Genomic DNA, 24,700 nt, shown 5'->3' with positions numbered 1-24,700 from the left:
CGACTATCGTCGATGAGGATTCGAAGGTCTGGGAATTCGCCGGACGTTTCTCAGAGCTTCAGAGTTGCAGGTTTGAACAAGTTCCCAACCCTGATTCGAGATTACTAGGTTTGATCGAGCTTTCACCGCTTCATCAGCTTCGGACCCAATCAGGGGTCTGGTTTATGAAATCTCTCATTATTTTTCAACGTGTCATCGTTTGAGAGGAAAGGTTACCACGGGTTGAAATTTTTATAAGATGCTCCTACTTACCCATTCGGACATCTCGTGAGTGTCGGAGTTCCGGTGATGATAATTCAGGATCAGAATCGTACTGACGACGCTACTGGCGACCATGAACATAATGCAGTTGAAATATGTACCTGAAAACGAATAATGAATCAGAGTGCCAATCGTTTCCACTTGGCGTACAATTACTTTATTTACACTGACCTAACAAGGGGACAGCATCCGAAGTGGCGGGCATTGTTTCCGCTACCATGTTGAGGAAGACGGTGAGAGACAGCAGAATGGTGACTCCTGTAAGTCGATTGGGTATAGGATAACGGTTAATGGACTCTCAGTGATTAGTAACCGCATAAAATAACGTTACGGTAGACGTAATATTACGTAACCGATTCTCACCAAGAGAAAGTTTCTCCCCGGAGTCGGGAGGCAGGGTGAAGCCGAGAACGGCCATGCTGGCGATCAGAACGCAGGGCACGATTAGATTGAAAAAGTAGTAGAGGGTGCGTCTCCTTATTATAACAACGAATGTGATGTCTATGTACGGCTCCGGGCAGCAGTTGTAGTATATCTCGTTCCTCTTTCCAGGCACACCTGTAAAACCGACATAGTTTCTCTGTTGCAGCAGTAAAACGTTCGCAAGGTAAAAAACGAGTAACCGGTAACCAAACGCGGTTTTTTTCTTCACGCGAAAACGGCACTCTAATGTCAGAAAATAAACGAAGACATTCGCCCGAATGGTGGATTGAAATTGTTTGTCGTTCCGGGAGACTAAGAGACCGACTCGCTTCTCGTTCTCCGCGATAAAGACAAGGAGAAAGACAAAGAAGAAGAATGAGACGAATGAGAATAAGGTACGGTCATCTCTTTTGAGCGACGTTTTGATTAAACCCATGGAAATGTCGTTTAGTTTTTGCGTTGAGTAAGTCTCGGTGACTCGGACGAAGACGAATGACCACGGAGCAGTTGGTCTATTGGTCTACTTTCGCAGGTTGTTGGGAGAGAGGGAGAAGGGGAGGGAAATGACGGAGTCGGGGTAAAAGTGAAATCGGGAGAGAAAAGTGGCGGCACAAGGTATACACGTAACGCACGCGGTATACCCTGAAGAAATATATTCAGACGACGTAAGCCGGGGAAAAGACGAGGAGGATCGCGTATCCCGTCGAGGAGTTACGACCGGTGTCAGTCCCTCTACGTCCCCCCAGTGGCTGATGCTACACGTCAGTGTTATATTTTATACGCCCATTCTCAGCAGAGCGTGCGTCGCTGCTGGGAGCATAAGGAGGAACTATTCCAGAAGTTGAGAGAGATGCTGCGATGGCTGAAGGCCGTTAATGCCACGGTCAACAGGGATAAAAACTAAGTTGAAGAGGGATCTAATGTACCCACCGAGAAGGTCCCACTCCCCGTTCGTGATGAAGCTGCTTATGTCGCCCCCAGCCTCGTCCTGGATCTGCAGGTCCAGCTGAAAGTCGAAGAAATGATTGAGTGCTCGGACGAAGACGATATTAACGGATTTATTGCAGCTTATTTTTCTCGACTTAAGCGCCGCAGTGGGACGAATTCAATTCGAATTGCTGAAGAACGAAGCGGGTTAACGGATGCTGGATCAGAAGAAAACGTGTATCGTGGAAAGAGTATGAGAAAAAAACTTAGAGGGGCGGTAGAACTTTTCTTTGTATATGTTTTTACTTCAGGTTTGTTTATGTACAAACGTCATGCCGGCTTTTCTTCTTAATGAATCGCCCCATCATACGCCGTGCATTATCGAAATCGACCGGCTGACTGAGTTTAACGGGAATTTGATCAGCCCACTCACCGTTCTTGAACTTTCCCGAAGAAATTCAATTTGTCCATTTCCAGTTCGCGTGGGTGAGTGTGAAGGTATTCACTAATCGACGAATGGCTCCTAGCTGGGCGGAGTAATAATCGACTCGGTAGCTAGCTTGAGCTAGTCGGTGAGGGAGAAGGTCGTTGAAAAAGAAAAGGAAAGACAGAAAGGGAGAGAGGAAGGGCGATAGGGTGGGAAGCAAGGACTAAGAAAACAATTTTCTCATTCCACCTTGTAAGTTTGTCCAGGACGTCAGTTCAAATATCATTTATTCGTTGACCCAGTTCCTCCGATCCCAATTGAATAATAACTACCAAGATCTGCGCACACACACACCTTGGGCGTTCATAAATTGGCTTTTAATACATTTTTAACGCGTAGTCAATTTAACTTCTGTCGAACAATCAAAAATTCATATCGGATCGTGAAACTTGAATCTAAGCGGAGTTTTACTTGGGTATCAAAAATGAGAGAATAAAAAAAAAAAAAAATCAAACGGCTGTTACAGCTGACTTCGAACCTTTCTCCTAGTTTAGACTCTTTTCTTATCCTCGCTTTCGGTGGAGCTTCGGTAAGCAGTTTTAGGATCGACAAAAAGTTGCCAGGGATGGAGAAAAATTCTTACCGAAGAAAGGAGAGTTTGATTGGGGTATACTTTCGAAACTAAAAACTTCACCGCATCGACGCTTCTAGTTCAAGAATTGAAAATGGGAAACAGAAAAAATTGAATGTGGGGTCTAATAAAAACGTGTCTAAAATATTTATGAACCTCTAGGAGAAAGGAAAAAATCGCTGACTTATGTTCGAAATTCTTACCTGGAAACCGTCGTAAGTCCACGAGCCGAATTTCATCTCGCACCGTTGATCGTCGAAGGGAAACCACGTGATGTCTATCTTACAGGTACTCTTAAATATACCTGGAGGTACGTAGAGGCAGGTGCCGTTGCTCTTGACGACGACGTTCGTCGGATAAGTGCCGTCAAAGCCTTCGTCCGCACTGCAGCAGTGAATCGAGAAAAAAAAAAAAATTCACCACGTTTTACGTGCATCTTGAAGTAGGTGAAACTTTGTACATTTTAGCAGAAATTGGAAACTCCAAGAATTTCGAAAGGAAAATTATCGTTGCCACGTTATACTCGTGCTCGTGTAATATTTACCCTGAACACGTACGTGCATATATATATACAAACATATACGCAACTGTGGGATCGTGTTGAATAATATACATAATATATGTATGTACATACATATATCTATACATATGTATATGTAAAAGTCTGAGAACGGATTGGTTGGATAAAAGCCAGTTGGCTCCGTTCCAATATTTTATTGCATTCGTTTTTTTCGTTCATCTTCATTTTTTGTTTTTCTTACTCGCCATATCCTTTTTCGAAATTCCTCCATTCAACGCTAGCCGGGTGTTTTAAGCTCTCAGAAATTCGCCAACGCACGTCGCAATCTACCGCCAAGTAGTTTATATACCTCATAGACTGTTCCGTCTATCCGCACTTAAACGAAGAATTCAAATTGATGTGCCGCATTTCGTCGTGCAATCCAATTCCCGCGGCACGTGTATTATAGAGACATAAACGTCTCGAACCGAAAAATATCTGAGAAACTCAAGTTCAGGAAAGAAGCTCCTCGAAGCTTCGAAGTATTTTCAGTGGTGGAGTATTATTTTTGAACAACGCAAGCATGTTTTATGCGATTTTTCACGCCTGTGTTCGGTAAGTAAAGTAACTGCTTTAGCGGCGGAGGGAGTGAGTCACGAGTGCGCATGCGCGGAGTACAATAAAGAGAATTTTTAAAACCTAGGAGTTGAAAGTCGTCTTTTCTGTATCGACTCTGCGCATGCGCAGTCGCAAACAATCCTGAAATTAGGCGACCCTAACCTCAATTTTGTGCTTTGTGAAAAAACGCGTAACGTACTCTTGTTAAATAAAGAATCGTGTAGAACAAGGAGGCGACAATGGTCTTTTTACCTTGCTTATTTGCAATATTCGCCTTCGACTTCACCTATGACTCATATTGCAAACTTACGCGCGGCTTGAAAATACCGAGTTTGCCTCCTTGTTTCGCAATATATTATTTTCCAACGCCAGCGAATTTGTTTCCTCAATGTAGTCTTGTTTTATTTAAAATATATGTTATATTTGTAGACATGCAGCGTTTTCATGGCCTTGGGAAAATCTCGGATGGCGGTGCAGAGGCGTCTTGGCTTGAATAAAACAGGCTGACGTATTTATACGACTGTAAACATATGTGCGGGAGCGTGAAGAACCCCCAGGGACGGGGATTCGAGCTGCTGGATATCCCAGGAGTGCAAGAAACCGAACCTGTAGGTGCGCCTTCAACTTGTGTTCGATGTGTGTCTACCTTAGGAAAAATGGTGGGTAATGTTTTTTTTTAATCCATTTCTTTCTTATACGGTTTTGTGAAAAATTCAGGTAAAATAGAGCCCGGCGTGCCGGTGACACCTTTCATGAAAATTCAATGCCCACGACCGTAGAATAAATGGGAAAAGGTATTTTTTTTTTTTTTGCTTTTCCTTTCTTTTTTTTACTCTCATTCTGTCTTTCTTTTCAGTCGAAAGACTCTTTGAGCATTGGATCTGCATCGATGACTCGATATGTCTTTGAATCATCCTCAAACACCCCGGAGGGACGAATCACAATGGACATTATTCCGTTCTCTATGCGGCATTGAGCGGAGAAAACGACGCGGAGAGAACGGTGCGGCGAATTGACGATTCCGCTCGAGCCATGCGAGTAGATCTTGATTCCCTGCCTCTGTCGTCGTCCGTAATTTGATATGCTCGATAAGGGTCAGCTGATACCTTCAGAATGTATGCCCGTTTGACGATCCCGTGCGAACCGTTCGACCAGAATCTGGTGTGCTCTAATTCGTGGCAGAAGTCTGCAGGAAGGGGGAGGGGGGGGGGGCATAAATAAACTTGGTAAACTGCCAAAGACCGTCGCAGAAGGCTTATCAAACATTGAAAACGGAAATTAGAATATTCCTCGTAGACGCGCCCCGAAACTTGCAGGACAAGAGGAGTCCCTGCAGGCTTCGCCCCCACCCCCCCTCTCCCCTTTTGCTCTAGCTCTCTCTCTCTCGCTCTCTCTCTCTCTCTATTTCTCTTTTCGACCCGAAGGGGACTAGGGGTCGTGAAATTTCCGAATGACAATGACGCTGCCGAGTAATGATTTCGGCCGGAGTAGGTATCATTGTCTCGAAAAGTTCTCTCACCGTATTCAAGAATTGATGGGTATGTGTATTACGTATGTGGGGCCCATTGTCATGACAGACCCATGCTAATTATATCCAGACGAAGGGTTTGTCTCGTTTGCGAATTGACTCTTCGTGGTATCGAAACGCCTGGTTTCATCCATTCAAGTTCGAGGCAAAAGCTCATTTATGGGTATACGTGCAAAGTTTTACCGCTCGTTGTCATCAGTGTGGAAAGACCCCCGAAGGATGTGACGGTCAGTGAATAGTCAGGGGAAAATCATAATGGGGTACAAGAGCCACGAGAAAAGTTGGCGCTCCTGGTGGGAGTCTGAGAAGCTGTTTAGCGTGATTAAGAGTCGTGTGGGAGTCGTTTCGGGTCCCCGAAGCTTGCTGGAGGTCATTCAAGGTCAGTTGGGGACCTCGCTGTGCGCTCCAAGTCGTTAATTCAACCTGGGAAGAGTCTTTCTCGAAACGAGGTTGTCCTACTTGCTTGCTCGTGACAACGTTAAGGATGAATCGACCGAACCGTCTGGAATGAAAAGTTGGGAAAACAGATGAACCGTTTAAAACTTTCAACAACGTTACTGTGCCAATGATGATGAATAGACAGGAATGAACTGACATCATTATTATGTTACAGAAATAAATTTCAGCAAATTCGAGGAGGTCAAGTTGAGGTACCAACGATTTGAAAAAAGGTTTTTTCAATTAGAAGGTTCGGAATGATTAAGCCCCGGTGTTTTTGATCCGATTGCAATGGTTTTGGACTTATTTTGTTCAACATATTTATAGTTCTTCAGAGATCGTCGGAAAAATATTTTACAAACAATAACCATCTACTAAGCGAATGGAAATATCTGATCATCGAGGACAATGAGCTCGAAACATAAGAATCGAATGAAAAAGACTAGAAAGTAGACTCATTTCCAACGTTCCGATTGAAGAACGTTTTATCAAATCGTTGATGTCTTATCTTGTGTTGCTCGAGTTTGCTCGGATTCAATTCTATCACATGACAGCGATGTTATTTCACTCGTGTTCACTAGCATCTGGCCAAATAACGTTGCTCGAGAATTTTGAAAAGGTTTCTTCTCTTCATCCAACTTCTGGTGTCAGACAGCGGTGAAGTTTCATTCATCCCTAAGTCGAGTCTCACTGCATTAAGTGTCACGAATGGATATGAGGATAAGTAAAGAACCGTCTGCATGCGCGTTTTGAGAAAATCGAAACTAGGTTGCAGATGGTTCCCTCGGCTTTTTCGTATCGGAATCGATGCGCCAGCTCATCGTCGGCACATCTGCAACAGCGTTTATACACAAACCAATCGACTTTGGCGTTTAACCCTTTCAGTCACATACTTTACAACGCAATATTTTGGCCTGAATTTCCCAACTCGGGAGTTTCTGGGGTCGCTGATAACGAATCTGAAGTCAGGATTTTGATAATTGCTAAATCCAAGATGGCGGAGCCAAGATGACGGATCCAATATGGCGGATGTGAAATCGAAAAAACTATCAAAATTCGATGATTCTAGGCGAAACTTGTTGTTCGGTAGTTTTTGGGGCTATCCAAAGTAACGAAGATCATTCGGAGCTGTAAATAAACTGTGATAAGGGTAGGAAATGGGAATTTTTGATGTGGGACGCTGAGTATCCCACTGTGACCGAAAGTGTTAACGGAAGCCCCGCAGGTTCGGAAGCTGCGAGGACGAATCAAGATACCCGAGATTTAGGAGGCCAGAGTGGACGGTACGTGGCGTAGAGTCGAAAGGTGAACCACGGAGGGTGGTTTCATTTCCTGTCGAGCATGGCGGGCGTTGGTGCAGGATCCGGAAGACGCGGGGCGGTTTCTTGCATTCGTGCATCGGCGCAGCAGTACGCGGATCACGTCCTCCTGGTTCGTTGCAATAACGAAAGTATAAAAAGGCATCGGCCGATAATCAGCATCGTCGTTCGAAAGCTCATGAGGCGAGCAGCTCCGAAGGCACACATTCCGCCACCTTCGCCTCCGCATTACCCCTTCTACCCGGTTTTCACTGCCGTAGGATCGATTTTCTGTGTACCCACCAACCTACCCGACTACTGAGCGAGCTGCACGTCCCGAAAGAACAAGAAAAAGAACAAAGGAACGCAAAAAACAAAAAGCATCGAGAAATTCGCCAAGGTATACACTACCATGCATATTACATACGTATAGGACTCCAACGCCGATAGCAGATACTCGCATATGTACATTCAGATGCTTCGGTTTGTTCAATTGATTTCTTTATTTATTCTTCTGTGATCTTATGGCGCAGTGTTTCGATGATGTCGCATTATAAACTGTGCTGTAATAATAATATCCTCGAAATCGATCTTGAAGTTTAATCAATCAATTCGGATAATCCGAGCCAGATGTTACGAGACACTTTTAAGCAATGATTGAAAAATGACTCCCTGATTGATGATTGATCCCAAGTTCGATCAATTATCATTTTCAAGCCCAAGTAAAACGGCAGAAGCTCGAGACTACGGATAAAGGTGACTATTTTCTGTAAAAAAAAATTCACATATCGATCGAGCTATCAGTCGTTAAACTTAATCTATTTTCATACGCATATCGTTCCCTTTTTCCATCAACCAGCATCCCCTCAATTAGTGTCACGTTATGCGATACACACGTGTGTGAGCATACAGGTTGCGGATTATAAATAAACTCCAGGTATGAGGTTTAAAAGATAAAAATAACTGGTGAAAGTTTTCATCGAAAAAGTGATGCAAAAAGCTTGCAATTTCATGTGCACAATAGTGTGTTGTTGATACATTGATGAGAGCTGTACTAAAATATCTTATAGTCGAATTTGGAATAGTCACTGTGGAATATTGCAAGGTACAGGATGAAAGTTTTTCCTGCAACAACGTGTTTCAATCAATTCATAGATTTGAAAGCTTACATCGCAATACTCGGTAAGCTTCGAATGACTCATTACTTTTCATCAACTTTGGTGATATGGGAAAACTACGGGTTTCGGTCGAGAATTACTTTTTCTAATTTCAATGAATCTCTACGTTTCCTGAACCCTAGAATCCGAAAAACAGGTTTTTCGAAAAACGTCGGTCTGTCGGTCTGTCCGGCAAACTCCCGCGATCATCTCGGAAACGGCTCGATGAAAAAATCTAAACCTTCCAGAATTTTACATCGTTGAAATGATGGGCATGAAATATCGCTGTGTCCCGTTCAATTTGAACTTCCTGTTCTACCGGAAATAAATCGATTTTCAACGTTCTACTGAGAAACATATCCTTTCTCCTCCTTATTGATTTTTCTAAATAAACGATTATGGTTTTCCCAGTTTATGTATTTATTTTTTTAAATATATGAATCTTTTATTTTTTCAAACTTTTTGTGAAAACTTTAGTCTTCAGCTGCCGAGTCCTATCAGTTTCAGATTTTTCACTCAGCCGTTTCGAAATCATCGCGCAAGTTTGTCGAACAGACAGACTCTTCCCTTTTCTTGGCGATGAAAAGTATCGCGAAAAAACTGTTTCATACAACGCGAGCATATTTTACGCGTTTTTCCATGCTTCTTTTCCGTACGCAAAGTACCCGTTTCTATGACGGTCGAGTTAGTCTGCCAATGCGCATGCGCGGAGTACAGAAAAGACCGCTTTTAAGTCCTAGGAGTTAATGCGCCCGCGCTGTTGCGAACAAATCTGACATTACGCGAACCTAACCTCAATTTCGTGAAAAAACGCGTAACATACTCTTGTTATATAAAGAATCGTGCGCAACAAGGAGGCAACTGTCTTTTCGCCTCGCGTATTTGCAATATTCGTCTTCGACTTCACCTACGACTCATATTGCAAACTTACGCTCGTCCCGAAAAGACCAAGTTCGCCTCCTTGTTACGCAATATACTATTTTCGGCATGTTTAATGCTGCGAAAGTTTTACCGAATCTGCATGTTTCTACAACGGTTCGAGATTTGACGCATGAAAGGGCGAACGGGATGGGCCGAGGGGTTCCTGCAGGATGTAATGTATTTTGGTATAAACGGGGATTTAATCTGCTTTGTCCGAAATTCAAATATGTAATGGATAATGCATATTGCTTTTGGCCGAGGTCCAAATCTTCGGCTCCCGCATGCTGCATGCACCAGCACTCGTCCTGCATCACCGCGCGTCCTGACCTGACCAACGCGAATTCGCGCGCTTATGCATGTACACACACAGAACCGGTGAGCTAGGCTAATTTCGTCCTGCGAGCGAACTGCGCCACTGCCAATTTCTCAAACGATATTATTTATGCCGTATTAATTAGCCGCTGGGCTATACAAATTTGCCATACGTCTCCCGGCCTCGAATACCCGGCAACGATGACCCAGAATTCCGCCCCGCTAATTGAGGGCATTACTTTTTAAACGGAGTCCCAAAACCTCCGCCTGCATACCCGCAGCGCCAAATTCGCCGAACAAATACTGTCGCGGATTGTGTATGCATATACGTACGACGTATTATGGATAATAACCCACTCTCGTCTCCTCGTTGTAATTCGTTTGCCAACGATATAATCGTCCGCCCACCCTCGACTTGCTACCGCGAGGCCTCTTTTGTGTACACCAGAATTATCCCCCTAATTGACAGGATTAAGAATACATCCGGTCTAGGTACAGTCGATTTTGAAAATTTTATTACCAGACGCCAGAATTTCGCCCTAAGTCAGGTTGAGTGTAATTCAAACGAATTATAATCTGGTTGAAATAAAAAAATGAATCCAAGAGTTAAAAATTTCAACCGAAGAATCATTTAATCGCTCATAATTTTAGCCACATCAAATGATCGTTGCCACGTTTACTTCGTTTCCAAAAAGCGTGCGATACAATTCGTCTCGTTTCCGATGATCCGTTGATCGAGTTTAGAAAGTTGGTTGAAAAGAACCAATAAAATAACAAAGAACATTCTCCGTTCGAATGACAGTTTTTAGATTAATCTTTCACGTGTCAGAGAAATCAGATTCTATTTATAGAATTCAACAGAATTGACTCATTGGTCCGAATTCAACCCCCGATTTTATCAAATCTGTTCTCCCCCAATCGACTCCTCGCTTCTCACGCCTACGAAAAGCGCATCGAAATTGGATAACAGGGGGATAAATCAGGGGTCACGACTCTTCGAATCCGACCGGAACTTTGATGCGCTAAATCATCGCGAAGTTTTTGCTCCCGGGTTGTATTAGGGTTGATAATTTCACACGTGAGAGCTGGCGAAGGGTTGAGTGGCAAGTGGTGAGTGGGGATGATAAAAACGGTATTATTCACCTGTTGTACATCAGGACGTCCGGCTTCCAGAGACGATGAGGAGGAATCCGCAGGTCCCGAACGCCCCCGTACTTCGACACGTTCCACCTCATGTTCACGTCGTTCCATTCCTGAAACAAATTTCACCCCCACGATAATCGCACCTGAGCTAATAAAAATCGGCGATAATTCATTGGAACTGGATTTATTACAAAATGAGGTCGGAATTTTGCCCAGTTATTTTTTACAATGTGACAAATGTTACGGATGTTAACCCTGTCAGTCACACATTTTTCAACTCAATATTTTGGCCTAAATTTTATTGCTAGGTTTTTTTTTTAGGGCCGATGATCACGAGTCTGAAGACAGAATTTGATCATTTCTAAATCCAAGATGGAAACTTGTTACTCGTGGGTTTTTGGAGTTATACGAAGTAACAAAGATCAATTAAAGTTATAAATAAGCTGTGATAAGACCAGGCTATGAATCCTACCGTGACTGAAAGGATTAAATTTTAGAATCTTTTTTCTCACTTGCGGTGGGAAAAATTACAGCGTGGCTTAGGTTTCTTTTTTCCTTTTCAATTCGGTTAATCGAGGCTTCGAACAAAGAGTTTTTAGTTACTTTTAGGATTACACGCGTTTCATTCCCGTTTTATTTCCATTTTTCATCCCTTTTATTTCCCTCTTATATGTCGTCACGGTTTTTAGGCAGGAAAACCAGCCTCTCGGGTCGAAGTACCGTATTACTTTGTTTCTGATTGGTCGAGCGTTGTTGAGCGGAGCGATAAATCGACGCGGGATCCGGGGAGGAAACTCTCTATAGCCAGAAAATCTTCAATCGTGGAAGGACGCAATAATCCTTTCCTTTCAAAGATAGAGGGTAGCTGCTGGATAAGCGTGCTCATGTATATATCAACTGCACACATTCATCCACACGTATTTCCCATACTCCGATCTTTTTCCATTTCCAACAGTTCTGTACGACTTTTAGGTACCCCCTCCCCCTCATCTGCCTCACCTTCTTTTCCCCCAACGGCAGAGATAGCTCAGGCCAAATCCGTACCTCGAGAGATAAATGCGATCATCTGTAGTCCTATACCGAACCGGAAAGGTGGAAACACTTGGTTGAAATTTTTCTCTTCATTTCTGTCGGTTTTCTTATTTCGATTTCTTTTTCATCTATCTTACACCCCCCACCCCCCCGGCGTTCAGATCACCCGATGTTCGTGCAGGCGATCGAGGAAATTGGATAGAGGTGGTAATACGAAGGGACGATGTTATGATTAGAGATGGAATGTTTGAAACTTGTTCGAAAAATAATTTGGCTTTTTTGTAAGTATGTGTTTTCACTCATTCTTCTTGTGAAAATACTTTTCCGTTCCGTTGAACAGAAGGAAGAAAAAAAAGAAACTGTGACATTCGGAGGAAAAGCATTAAGTCTCAGGAATCTAATTATGCAAGAACCTTGAGTTACACTCCCCGAAAGGAAACCTCGTTAAAAATTGACGCGACAAATTCAAAGACACTCAATTTTTAATCAAGTATCGAACTCGCCTTTTCACAGTGATAATTCGTTCAATTAAAATTTATTACACGGCATCAAATGTCAAAGTGCGTTGAGAGGCTTTATGACTGGAGGCTGCCGGGAAGTAAGACTGAAATGTTGGTCAGAGTTGAATGAATCTTTGTTGAATCTTGAATAAGACTATTGTTTATTTTTTTCATCAAGGAGGTTGGTCGGCCAATAATTGATGTTTTTCAGTAGTTTTATAACAAAATAGATGTACAGTGAAATATTTATCAAATTATTATGTTTCTGACCTGTACGAAGCTCTCTTTTCTTCCTTTTCTTTTTTTTTTAGTACTCAATTTAACATTTTCATTTGTGGGACATAATAAATATCGGTTCATTGGTGTAAAATTAAATGTTCAACAATGCACGATAAAAAAAAAAAAAAAGAAACTATGTCAGCGAACCGGATAGAAAGTATACTTCCGAATAAAATGCGCGATCGTAGAGTAAGATGGAAAGAATTTATTAGACCTTGGAACATTACGAAGCGATTTTTACCGAATTTTTTCCAATAATTCCAGTATTTTCCATTCTTATGTTTTTGAGCGGGATCCTCGTACCTCACGAATTTTATAATTATAATAAAAACTCGACTGACGATTGCCTCGTGATAAAATACCAAGAAAGTATCGAGTTTCGTTGAACCAATTCTTCTTTAAAAAGTACCAACGAAATTGCAAAGTCTTCATTTTCTTCCCCCCACTAGGGATAGGTGAATAATGGCCGTAAGGTTATACGCATATTTCATACATTGTGAAAGACGAGGGTATACGAAAACCGGTTAATCGGAAAGAGGTTTCTTACCGCTTAGCAAAACCTTACCTAAAGGCAACAGGGTTGCTAGGGGGTGAAAAATTGTTTATATAATGCGAAGTTTGCCAAGGAGGGGGGGATGAAGGTGGCGATTATTCATGAATCACGCGACCCCCGCCGAAGTGTTTCTACGGCAGTAGTTTGCATAAAGGACAAGTGACGGATGGTGTGTTTGGCACTGACAGGGGTCGCTCTTCCCGCGAGGGTTCGAAGTCTCCGTCGCCTTGCGTTTCGTACCGTTTTCGTTAGGTTAGGTTCGGCCAGGGCTCGGTCATTGGCCTTGAAAGGAAAGGAGGGAAACTTTTTGGGGTTTATCGAGCGGCGCCATCCGGGCCCCAAGTTCCGTTGATTCCGAGCGGACGACGCGGGTTACCCGAAGACATTCCCTTCCGCTTCCGCCTCTGCAAGCTCCGCATCTGCCTGCCGGTAACTCGCAACAACACCAAACTTCACCCCAGCAATGTTATACCTCTACCTCCGCGATTCGCGGGGGGTAAATCGAACCGGATTATTATTCAAGCCCGCGTACGGATACCACGGTATTCCCGCGTTCCTACCCGCTGTCGCTATTCCTGGATTAGTTATCGCTCCTGGTTACACTCCTAGCATTCCGACATCACCCCTCCGTTCATCGATCGCTAATGTCTTCCATCAGGCATTTTAATTATATCCTTGCAACAGTTTTTTCCTCTTTTCTCCCCTACCTTGTAGTCACGGTTGCCTTAAAATCGTTGCTCAAATTTTACTTTTATGTAATGCGATTGTTCTTTGTTTATAATCACGTTTTATCTACGTTTACGTTGAAGATTGTTAAAATTTTTCAATGCGGAAATATTTTTATTTTAAATTTTTATATTTCATTACGATTGGATTTTATTCTTCACTCGCATTGTCCGGTTTTTCTTTCTAATTATACCTACCTGGATTCAAGCCCCGGACGAAAATTATTTTATTATTAGCATATGCAGCGCGGATTGGTTCGCTCGAAATTAAATCTCGCCATTTGGTAATGAGAATTTAACATCATGTAGGATTTAAATACATTACTGGATCTACCGTTTGTCAGTGTTACTTGCGTAATTTCTGTTTCAATATCATTATTTCAATATTCAATTGTTTCAGTCTACTTTATCAATCACCGAATGGGTATAATAAACGGGTTAAAACAGGAGTTTTCTGGGAATCTCGCCGCTCAACGTCAGCAGATAGGCAACCGAAGCTACATTTTGTATTCCTATAGAGTCAATATGTAATTTATCTACTAGTGTTGATCTGCGACTTACACAGAAAACTCTCGGTACGATTTCACAAAAAAAGTCTTACATACATACACACGTATCTCGTAAATGCGGCACTTACCAATTTTAGCCAAAGATTGGTGATCAGTAGCTGGTTTTTCTCATCCTGAAATATGAATAAGATGATGTATTATTATTACCCTGAAATTTAAAACCTCGATCAGCTCTGCCACGCCGCAGGCTTATTATAATATTCTCACATCGTTTCAAATCAGCGAACGAATTTATTACAGCGGCGATACTTGATAACTAATTAAAATAAATTTCATCGGAATCACATTACAGTGAACACAGTGATGCTAAATTATACCAGTGTATGTACAAGTATACAGGAGTCGGCATGTCTGCTTAAATTAAGAAGAATGTAGTTTCCAACCTAATATTAGGTCCATGAAGGAAAAACTGACGCTCTCAATCCTGCATCTATTGATTTTGGTCGAATAATAACAATAACAACAATAATAATATTAACAAATGTAATGAAAGACTCGTAAGGCGGCTCACTCCGCAGGTTTAAAAAAAAGTACTCCATCAATTTCGATGACTTCCTTTTTATCCGGCGATGAATAATTATCTTCTACAGGTATATAGGGTGAAAATAAATCACACTGAAAATAGCTGATTAAAATTCGAGCCTAATTACACGTCAACAGGGTGTCATGTGACAAGAAATGGTCGAGGCGATGTAACAAACGACACGGTATCTGCTCAATTTTATCGCGTTCGTAACAACGGTGAGCGGCAAGGTTGGGTCGAGTATCAAGTCAAGGCTCGGTGGCTGCGACGACGGCGCAGAAACGTTGCCGCAGGGATGAGGAGAATAAGTGGAGCGAGCCTGGGGTGGTGGTGGCGGTCCGTAATGCCCGACCACGCACTCTCCTTCACTACTGCGGCTCCTATCGCTGCCACGCCGCCAGCCACGCGCCTTTTTCCATGTCCGCTCGTCTGACCCCAACATGGACTCGCTACTCGCGTCTGACTTCGATCAGCCTCGTCTCCGGCTGACCCAACATGGATTCACTACTCGCATCTAACTCCCGACGCTCACGACTCGCCGCTTCTCCGTCTGACCTCTAATGGACTCGCTACTCGCGTCTGACTTCGATTAGCCTCGTCTCCGGCTGACCAACACGGATTAACTACTCGCATCTTACTCCCGACGCTTCTCCGTCTGACCTGACATGGAGTCGCTACTCGCATTTGACTTCGAATAGCCTTCTCTCCGTCTGACTTGAACATGGATTCACTACTCGCATCTAACTCCCGACGCTCACGACTAGCCGCTTCTCCGTCTGACCTCAACATGGACTCGCTACTTGCGTCTGACTTACGACTAGCCGCCTCTTCACCTGACCTCAACATCGAATCGCACCTCGCGTCTGACTCCGGTTACCGGCTTGTACTACTAGCAGCTTTTAACTTTACCTCACATTAATCCAAACTCGCTATTGATCCCATTTTTCTTGCGATTAGCCACAGTTACTACAAGCATATAGCGTCGTCTGACGTCAACATGAACTTGGTACTCGTATCTTAATCACGATTAACCGAAATTACCGCTGGCCGCCTCTCGGCTGACCAGCACGCTAAATAACTGCTGGCTGTTGGTAAGCCGCTCTAGTAGAGGCAGTTGATGGATGCGAGAGTCTGGAGCCCCTCGATTAATCACGTTCGATTGCGTATCAGCATTTTGAACCGGTTTCCCGATGACTCGTGATGTTTGCAGGGCGAACCCCACTCGAAACCTGAATTAGCTCACTGTTCTGATTAGGACATGTTACCCCGTTTGCCTTGTTGTGTACATATTTGAACGAAAAGATTACATTATCTCGAGTCATTTTCATGGAGGCATTAAAGAATAATTTCATATATATCGCATATCATTCATTAGACGGCATTGCTTGTCTTACGTGGCTTCTCATCGGAAGCAAGGATTCAAAAGGGTAAACGCAACATCTACACATTATAGTCCTCCTTATAATTAAAATTATTCAGGTGATTACTCTTTACTCACATCTTCCATTAGTCCGTATAAGGTATTCCACGCAACCTGTTCTCGGCGGTTCATACCGTTGTCAATTTTTCGACAATTTTTCATCTACGTTATCCAGGTGACTGGAAGGATTATTTTTCTGGTTAAAAAAATATCTGCGGTTGCAAACAGTTATGTGCAGTGTAATGAACATGGGCCAGAAGAGAGAAAAAAAATTTGAGACCTTTATTATTGCCAACTAATGACAGAATAATAACTTCTATACAATGCCCCGTTTCGACTGACTAATTCGTCCCCGGTTTAATTCGAAGCAAAATTATACCCCTTCATGCACAACCGAATAACTAGAATACATTTTTCCGACAGTCTTTTTCGTGCTCATAAAATTGTTAAGGTTTGAATGAATATAACCGCAGGCTTGAAATCCAACAATTTCTGTTTATCGTCCAAGATTTGAAGGGAAATTACTTTTCAAAATAACTCGATGTACCGAGACCACAATGAGCAGAGTAAAAGGATGGACCATTGCAACCTAATTAGTATCGGATAGAACAAACTACACGCAGAGTATCTTTTCGGTAAAAAAATGCGAAAAGCGAGGCACCTAAACACTGAGATAAACAACCTACTGCCTACGGGGAAAGTTTATCTAGTTCATCCGTCTGTTTCGGTCAGTCATTAGTTAATTGAAAGACCGCATGTCGGATTAAAGTTGGACGTACGATCCATATCCACTGCCAAGAGCATGAGCATGTTGCCGTTGCCGCACCGGAGGATTTCCTCAATGTGTTACACGCTATACACCCGGCATAAACCGGAGCCACACGCGGCGAATGTGTGGGGTATAAGTATACGCTTTGCGGGCGTGCCTCTCATCCCTGGACTATGTCGCAGAGCGTATTCCTTCGTCCAGGGCCGTACTCCTTTCAAACTGACAGGGTCCTCCGATCCACCGTCTTTTGTCTACCGCGGTTAAAATTCTTCCGAATTGGAAACAAAGAGCAACAAAATATTGTCCCTTTTGTACAATAGTGATGAATACGACAAGAAAACAAGATTGACGAGTTTTTTAAACACAAATTGAATGGCAAATAGCGAGAATTTTCCGTGAAACTCGCCACTCAGCGGCAACGGAAGTTGAATTTAAGATTTCTACTACCATATCTGAAAATATCTGACTTGGCAGCTGACGCGGATTGCGTAAGTTAGATAGGGATATTTTTTTAGAAATAACAGTACCAAGCCAGAATGTAAGTTCGGCGACCGCTGCAAGGAGCAAATTTTCTAAAAAAGACTAGGCCTTTGATAAGTAAAAAATTATCGAAATTTCACGCGCTGATGAGGAGTTTTAAACGAATGGAACGGACACATTTGCAAGGATAATTCTTTTGGCGACCGTATCGTTTCTGACGGTAGTTACGCCCCTGGTTTCCGGTTCCCCGGCGATTTTGGAGGAGAACACATGTCTCCAGACGCACTGCGGAAGTGTCTGGAGTTACGTAAAATAAAACAGGCATGCCCGGGCGTTAATGGAATTAGATATTACGCCTAATACCAACCCTACAGGGTCCTTGGTCAAGGAAGATCCTGTGCCTGCCGGGGGCGTTCTCGGGGAGCGTGGTTAATTTACGTTGAATTAATCCAGTCAGGTTGAAATAATTATCCCTGTAATCGTGCTACGAGGTCGGCACTAGTCGCACTTTCCTCTAGCTTCGGGCCGTTCGTTTGCTTGCTGCTTTACGGCCAATTATACAACTTGCAGGGGTTATTTGCACATCTGTGTGTGGGCGTGTGCGTGTAATTAGACGCTACGCGTAAGCCTGCGCTACCCTAGAGATGGAAGCAAGTCGTTGAACGCGCGGAAGAACAACGAGGAAACGGAGCTTGAGGAGGATTCAAAATTTTCCGCCAAAATAATCCATCCCGGCCACAGCCCGAACTCTGCGCTGTGTCACCGGCGCGAAACCCGAACTCTCCTCATTCCGGAATTTTCCGACTATGCTTAAACGCGATCGTTACGCTGTTTACCGAGCTTGGCGGACTAAATTAGAGCGTTTTTATTTCCCCTGTCACCCCACCTTTACCTTTTCTGTCGCTTACTTTTTGTAGACGTGTTATTATTCGTATATATTCAATTTTTTGTTATGTCCAATTTTTTGTTTTTCAACCCAGAGGCGACGAGAGGAGATTAAAAAATTGCATACGTATTTCCGCGGCAGATATTTACACTATAATTTATACCTCTACTCACGTATGTACAATACCTGATTAAAATCTGCGGTAAATGAAAAACGAATACAACGCGCGAAATCGTGAAACGATGAATTATCGCAGGAAAATTTTATACTGAAATTAAATATCTATGGACATTATATAATACGTATTGTAGAATTTGTAATCCGCTCCATATGTTCGCATTAGTATTTCCGATTAATTCTACACGAATTATCGAACGAATAACCTGAAGGCACAACACACACCCACACACACATACACAAGGTTTTGTATTATTAGCGTGCGTTTGTAGATACTGTAAAAAAACAATATCGCAAAATCATGTTTTCATTTTGAGTTAGAACGAGAATTAGCGAGTATAAAAAGTTGGATGAGAAAAAGAGAACGGGAGGAAAGGATCGCGATCACGTTTTGAGCTTGAAAAAATAAAGTACCTACTTAGGTGCGAAAAATATAGACGAGCGGAAAATGAAAAAAGGTGGCCAATTTGAGAGAAACCAGAGGTTTCGGAAGTTAATAATTGACTAAGGGTAAGCTAACGCGTTGTTGCCATAGCAAAGTAATTAAGTTAATACGCGTGATAATTGGCTAACTTGAGTCTGGAAAATTGGCCACCAGTGTACCGTGCCGCTCGCTTACTCTCCTGAAGAGGCGCTGCTCTCAGCGCTACTCATCATCACGTGCAGCAACCGTCTAGGGCATTGTATGAATTAAGTGACGATTTTACACGCGCAGTTTCTTCCGCATATTCGCGGCAAAGAGTGTTTCCCTTCATCCGGAGACTAACAGCGCGCCATTTTTTTGTAAAACTGCAGCGAACAAATGCGAGCGATCGGTATATATGCATAAATAAATGGTACGGTATATTCGGAACGAAGATTGTTGGAATTGGTTATAGACGGGGTATAGACACCGAGCTAGCTAACAGCGGAATGTGATTAAATTCCAGAGCGACAGTTTCGGAGTGACAATATTAATTTGAAAAAGTTTTGGAAACTCGGTTACTCCCCCGAAATTCCCCCGGCAACACCGAGATTACATCCGAGAGATTCGAATACGTCCGGGGTATAGGATTAACGCTCCCCTGTCGTTCGATAAATGTACTTCGGTATAATGATTCACGGTGTTCTCCGAAATCGCACCACGGACCTGAAAAATTGCTCGTCAGAAAGCGAGAACAAAAAAAAAAGCTCTCGAGGCGGTCGCAAATTTTGCACCGTTACACTTTTTTTGAGGTAGTGTTCGCTCCTTAAATGATCCTCATATAATACACACCTAGAATATTTCAAATCGCACTTGACACGTCACGAACCGAATAACTCGAGTTACCAGCAAAAAGCATTTGAAATACACGCAGGAATTCGAATCGTTGGAAATCTGCAGCAGTCAAGAGATTTACAACAGCACTTGGGAGAGCTTGAAATCATTTAAAATAATGGAATGGTTTGTTCGCCATGAATCCGGGAGACTAGCTTCATTAACGAAATAAACTCGTCAAGCTTGAATCCGGAGTCGATAACAGTTACGCAGTTATGTGGATAAATCCCAAGCGAAATTGATATCGGGTACGAGAAATGGCCGCAATGCGTTTCACGCACAAAGACGATACGTATCGTATATCTTTTGTAGTGAAGACAAATCGTTCGCAATTCGCGAACGCGGTGAAAATTATATCGTTGAGCAGTAGGTCAAATCGCGAATTCGTACACGAAGAGAGGCACAAGTGAGTGTAGGAGAAAAGCCAATATCCATCAAATCTCGGCTAGCACTGGTCTCTCTTCCTCTCTCTCTCTCTCTCTCTCTCTCTCTCTCTCTCTCTCTCTCTCTCTCTCTCTCTCTCTCTCTCTCTCTCCCTCTTTCACTCGCTCCAGACTCATCTCGTCTTCGGCTCCGAACCCTCGACGGTGGATAGATGTGGTAGTTAATAAACTAGCGGCTCTGCGGTGGTCCGTAACACCGTTGGAATTTTAACAATGTTTTACTACTTTTAGCCTGCACATCGATCGAGTCCGGTCTGCGGGCCATTCGCGGAAACGAACCGCCCAGACGAATAGCGAACAAGAAGGTATAATTGTCTTGAATATTGAAGCAGAGTTGGAAGAGCTTTCAATACTTTACACTGTACTTGTAGAGAAGGAAAGAAGACCAGATTTTACTCAAAACTGCAGGAAAAAGAGGGACACATAGCGGTTTTTGATTTTCAGCATTCTGCATTTTACGAAGTATATTTTATGAAAAAACCTAATGTGACCCTCTTTTCCCTGCACTTGTTAGAAAAATTTGTTCTTTCATTCTCTCCGCGTAGGCAAAAAAGGCTTCGAACCGCACATCAAGCTGAAACGAATCGAATACGGTATGAATTTCGAAACGAAAGCATCGCGGATTTCGAATGGGGTCGACAGAGCTAATCACTGATTGGTCCGCGAGCACTGGAATGGACGTTGAAACCGGGACGCGGTTCCGTTTGAAAACGATACCTGCCTCGAATGGTTCGCTGACTTTAATTCATGGTGATTTGTAAGGTGAATGACGACCGGTTAACGATATGATGAAACCAGAGTATTCTCGCGTTTCAGTGAGAAAGGGAAAATGGTCTACGAATCTCTAAAGTCCGTACGCAAGTACGAGTTGGAATGATAAGAATCGGGGTCGTCTAATAATTATGGGACTGTCGACTTTAGCACGGAATCTCTCATTACCGCGGATGTCTTTGTGCAGGCCTTGGCCAGCTGCCGCTGAGAAATAATAAGCAGTCATCCGTGATTCAAAAGAAGTAGGTATAATATAAACGTTGTCTCACCCCCGGACTTCACAGCGGACGAATTCAGAAATTTTTTCAACCTACATGAACGCGGCGCAATTCATTTGACTCAGTGAAAGAACTAAAGAGACAAAAAATTTACAGCAATTTCAAGACCCCGGGGACTTCTCGGCCTGTTAATCATTTGTAAATACGATATTGTACCTAATAGACTCACAAGACAATCAGTTCGCTGTAGTGGAAGAGTAAAAAGCGCAAGTACGCAAGAAGTCGCCTTACGAGTTCTTGTCTTTTTTCTTTTTTCCCAATGCATGTTCACTGTATAAATAAATGATCGACGGAGAATCTTTGTTCAGTATTTTGCTTTCGTCGGGAAAAATTTCTCAAATCTAACGGTTTTTAAATGAGAACGAATCGAAGTTTCAACCAATCATGGCCGTTCTCGCGTCGTACGAAGAATAACGGTCACTCGAGCTTCGAGACGCCACCGCTAGGGGCGAGCCACGATTGGTGGAAACTTTGACGCGCTCTAATTCGAAGAGAACAAGAGCTGGGAAATTTTCGGCGACTGAACTTCGCACCGATTTTTTTCGCAACAGCGAATATGCACGAGATCAGTATAGCGAGTATGAATAATGGAATATCGCAGCTGTAACAAATCGTTCGCCGATAAGAGTACAGTGTTTATAAGGCAGAGATAACGATTACGATTGTTCTATAAAAGGTAGAAAAAGTTTCGGATAAATAAAACATGAAATTAGAGTTGAAGAGAAAAGGAATACATATAAATATATATATACAATGTAAGTTGTAAACAGCTGCCTGTAATATAAATACGTGTATTACGTATAAGCTGACAGCAGCGACACTACCTCATGCGACAAATCATTAATCGGTACGTATGTACATAAAATATCATGTGAGTTACGGTATAATCGTGTCTACGTCTAATGTACACAAAGTTGCCGCACAAGAAGCTAATACACACATACCGGAAACACACTATGTATAGTATAGATAGACGCATGTATATATTGCAATTAGAATATATACATATATGTATACATACATGTGTATGAAGTATGTACCGTTGTATGTATGTATATGTATGTATATTAATATAATATACAGGGTTATCTACATAATAATAATCACGCAAGCTCTAAACTCTACCGTGCAGGGCGAATAATTTATAGATAATCATTTATTTCGTTATTTTAAGATCAGTGTTTTAATTATATATATATATAATATATAGTATATATATGTATATATAGGTATATAGGAGCGGCATTAGAATACAGAAATACTGACCGCTCGCACTACAGAAATAGCTATATAATTAATTTAATATATAATATGTATGTATAATGTAGTTTGTATACATATGTATGTACGTACGTACGTCCATACGATATACGTATGCTCGAGTCTCATGGGCGTAAATATCGAAATGAATATTTCGCGTACGTAAAACATACATGTATATACGATAAAACATATCGGCGTAGGTTCTATTAAAAAATATAGGTATATACGTGTGTGTTAAAGGAAATATGACAAAATAGAAGATAAAAAAAAAAAGAATGAAAAAACTATCATCCAAACTACAAATTCAACGAAATGTTCAACATATACAGGGTATCCCGTTTGAACCTTTTCCATTAACGTCGAATATCATGGCAATTTTATTGTTTACCCTCTTTTGCCTCTCTCTCTCTCTCTCTCTCTCTCTCTCGCTTTCTCTTTCTTTCACTTTCGTTCTTTTCTCATCCTAAGATTGAAACGCGATATCCGGTAAACGTGACGCACTCCGTCGAGCACGAAAATTGAGATCCTTTCTGTAGCAGTTTTAGATTTTTACCAACTTTTTTTTTTCTTCTACTCGAGTTTAAAAATCTTTTTTTTCCATCTTTGCCAAATAACGCATCGTTGGAAAAAAACAGAACAACGCGACACTAACGGAAAATACAGTCGTCGAGAAAGAGAAACAAGATCAGCGATGACGTGAGTAACGAAAGTTAAGAAAAAAAAAAAAAACTTCTACCGCGGCACGTTGTTGAAAATCGAAAGGCAAATTTATAATAATAGATATTATGATATCAATCGTAATAATGATAATGATAATAATAATAATAATAATAATAATAATAATAATAATATACGTGTGGTGTGAGACATTTGTCGGCTAGTTTATGGGAAATTACTCAAATATTTTCACCGACCCGGCATGCATGTATATAGTATATATATATATAGGTAATTGTATATTATTTTGTATATATGTAATAGGTATAATAGACGGGTGAATATACGGAGCAGAGGTGGGTATAGGTTATATTATATAGGGTGTGTGTGTATGTATAATAATATACTACTACTCGTGATACATAACGTGTAAATACGTAGGGTATACAGGGGGGGAGTAGATCACATTTCAATCGACAAGATCGATCGTGTCTCCGCATATTATACCCGAGGCGCGAAGATGAGTAGGTATATGTATTTTTCGTATATACGTAACGTTACGGATACATACAACCCATGTACCCATCGCATAAACAAAGGGGAAGGAAATAAAGTTGCACGCGGTTTGACGCGTCTCGGCGAAGCTGTGTGAAGTAATCGCTTTGTGTACGTATCGAGTGCACGTATAGGTACTGTACAATTTTTTCTCTCACCCTCCTTCGTTTCTTCTCATTCTTCCGTCGAACGGTGCTCAATATATATTTGTCTCGTACCGGTGTGTATAACGCTGTAAGTGTGGCTCGGTTATGCGTGTACTTACGACAAAACAATAGTGGGGGGGAGAGAAAAGTTGTATACAAAAACGGTAACAATAACTCGAGAATATATCGATACATCTCGGCGGCGGTGGTGAATTTTATATTAAACCTTTCGGGTGGGATAATGTAACTATAAATATATGTACGGTTTATTCGGATTTATCGGAATAATTTTATTGGGTAAGTATGCTCTGTCCACTTTGTCAAGAGCATCCTCGCGTCCGCGACGTTTTCGTATCATTGTTATTCGTTTCGTTATGAAAATTTTTACCCCCCAACGCGTGCGGAATACACGAGAAATAATAATAATTGTTATTAAAAGGTGAAAGAAAATTTTAGTATTGAGTCAGTGAATTTAAATCCCTTAAACATATCAGTTTCAGTGCAGTACTGAACCTGTAAAGTGTAATGACGAAAATATTTTACAGACGTGAATGTGCAATCGCGATTGTTGCGATTTAAACGATTCTTTGTTTTTTACCAGAGAACACTTCATCGACCTTGTCTATTGACAAACGCAACTTTACCCTGTATCAAGTAGAGACTGTCTGTTACAGGAAAGTGAACACCCACTCCCCTCACACTGTCCACTCACCTTTAATCTCACCAAGCGATTACATTTTACGCGTGTTTACAGGCGCATGGAATATTTTTATCAAATGTAATAGGAAGTAAAA

The 24,700-nt window shown here is 42.0% G+C and overlaps 1 protein-coding gene across 3 annotated transcripts in view; it reads right to left on the bottom strand.

Moving 5' to 3' along the window:
• LOC107221270 (acetylcholine receptor subunit alpha-type acr-16) overlaps nt 1-24,700 on the bottom strand; it is a 42,241-nt gene that overhangs the window by 10,635 nt on the left and 6,906 nt on the right. For 2 of the 3 annotated variants that reach the window (XM_015660198.2, XM_046740025.1), the window contains 7 exons: nt 14,310-14,354; nt 10,584-10,693; nt 2,873-3,053; nt 1,615-1,690; nt 625-819; nt 433-519; nt 253-362 (listed from right to left, as the gene is read on the bottom strand). In XM_015660198.2, the coding sequence (XP_015515684.1) occupies nt 253-362; nt 433-519; nt 625-819; nt 1,615-1,690; nt 2,873-3,053; nt 10,584-10,693; nt 14,310-14,354 (804 nt within the window). The remainder of the gene's footprint in view (nt 1-252; nt 363-432; nt 520-624; nt 820-1,614; nt 1,691-2,872; nt 3,054-10,583; nt 10,694-14,309; nt 14,355-24,700) is intronic. The other variant, XM_046740026.1, reaches the window with a different exon arrangement.

This window comes from Neodiprion lecontei, chromosome 5, assembly GCF_021901455.1.
Source record: "Neodiprion lecontei isolate iyNeoLeco1 chromosome 5, iyNeoLeco1.1, whole genome shotgun sequence".
NCBI classification, from domain to species: Eukaryota; Metazoa; Arthropoda; class Insecta; order Hymenoptera; family Diprionidae; genus Neodiprion; species Neodiprion lecontei.
This window is presented reverse-complemented; position numbering and strand designations above follow the sequence as displayed.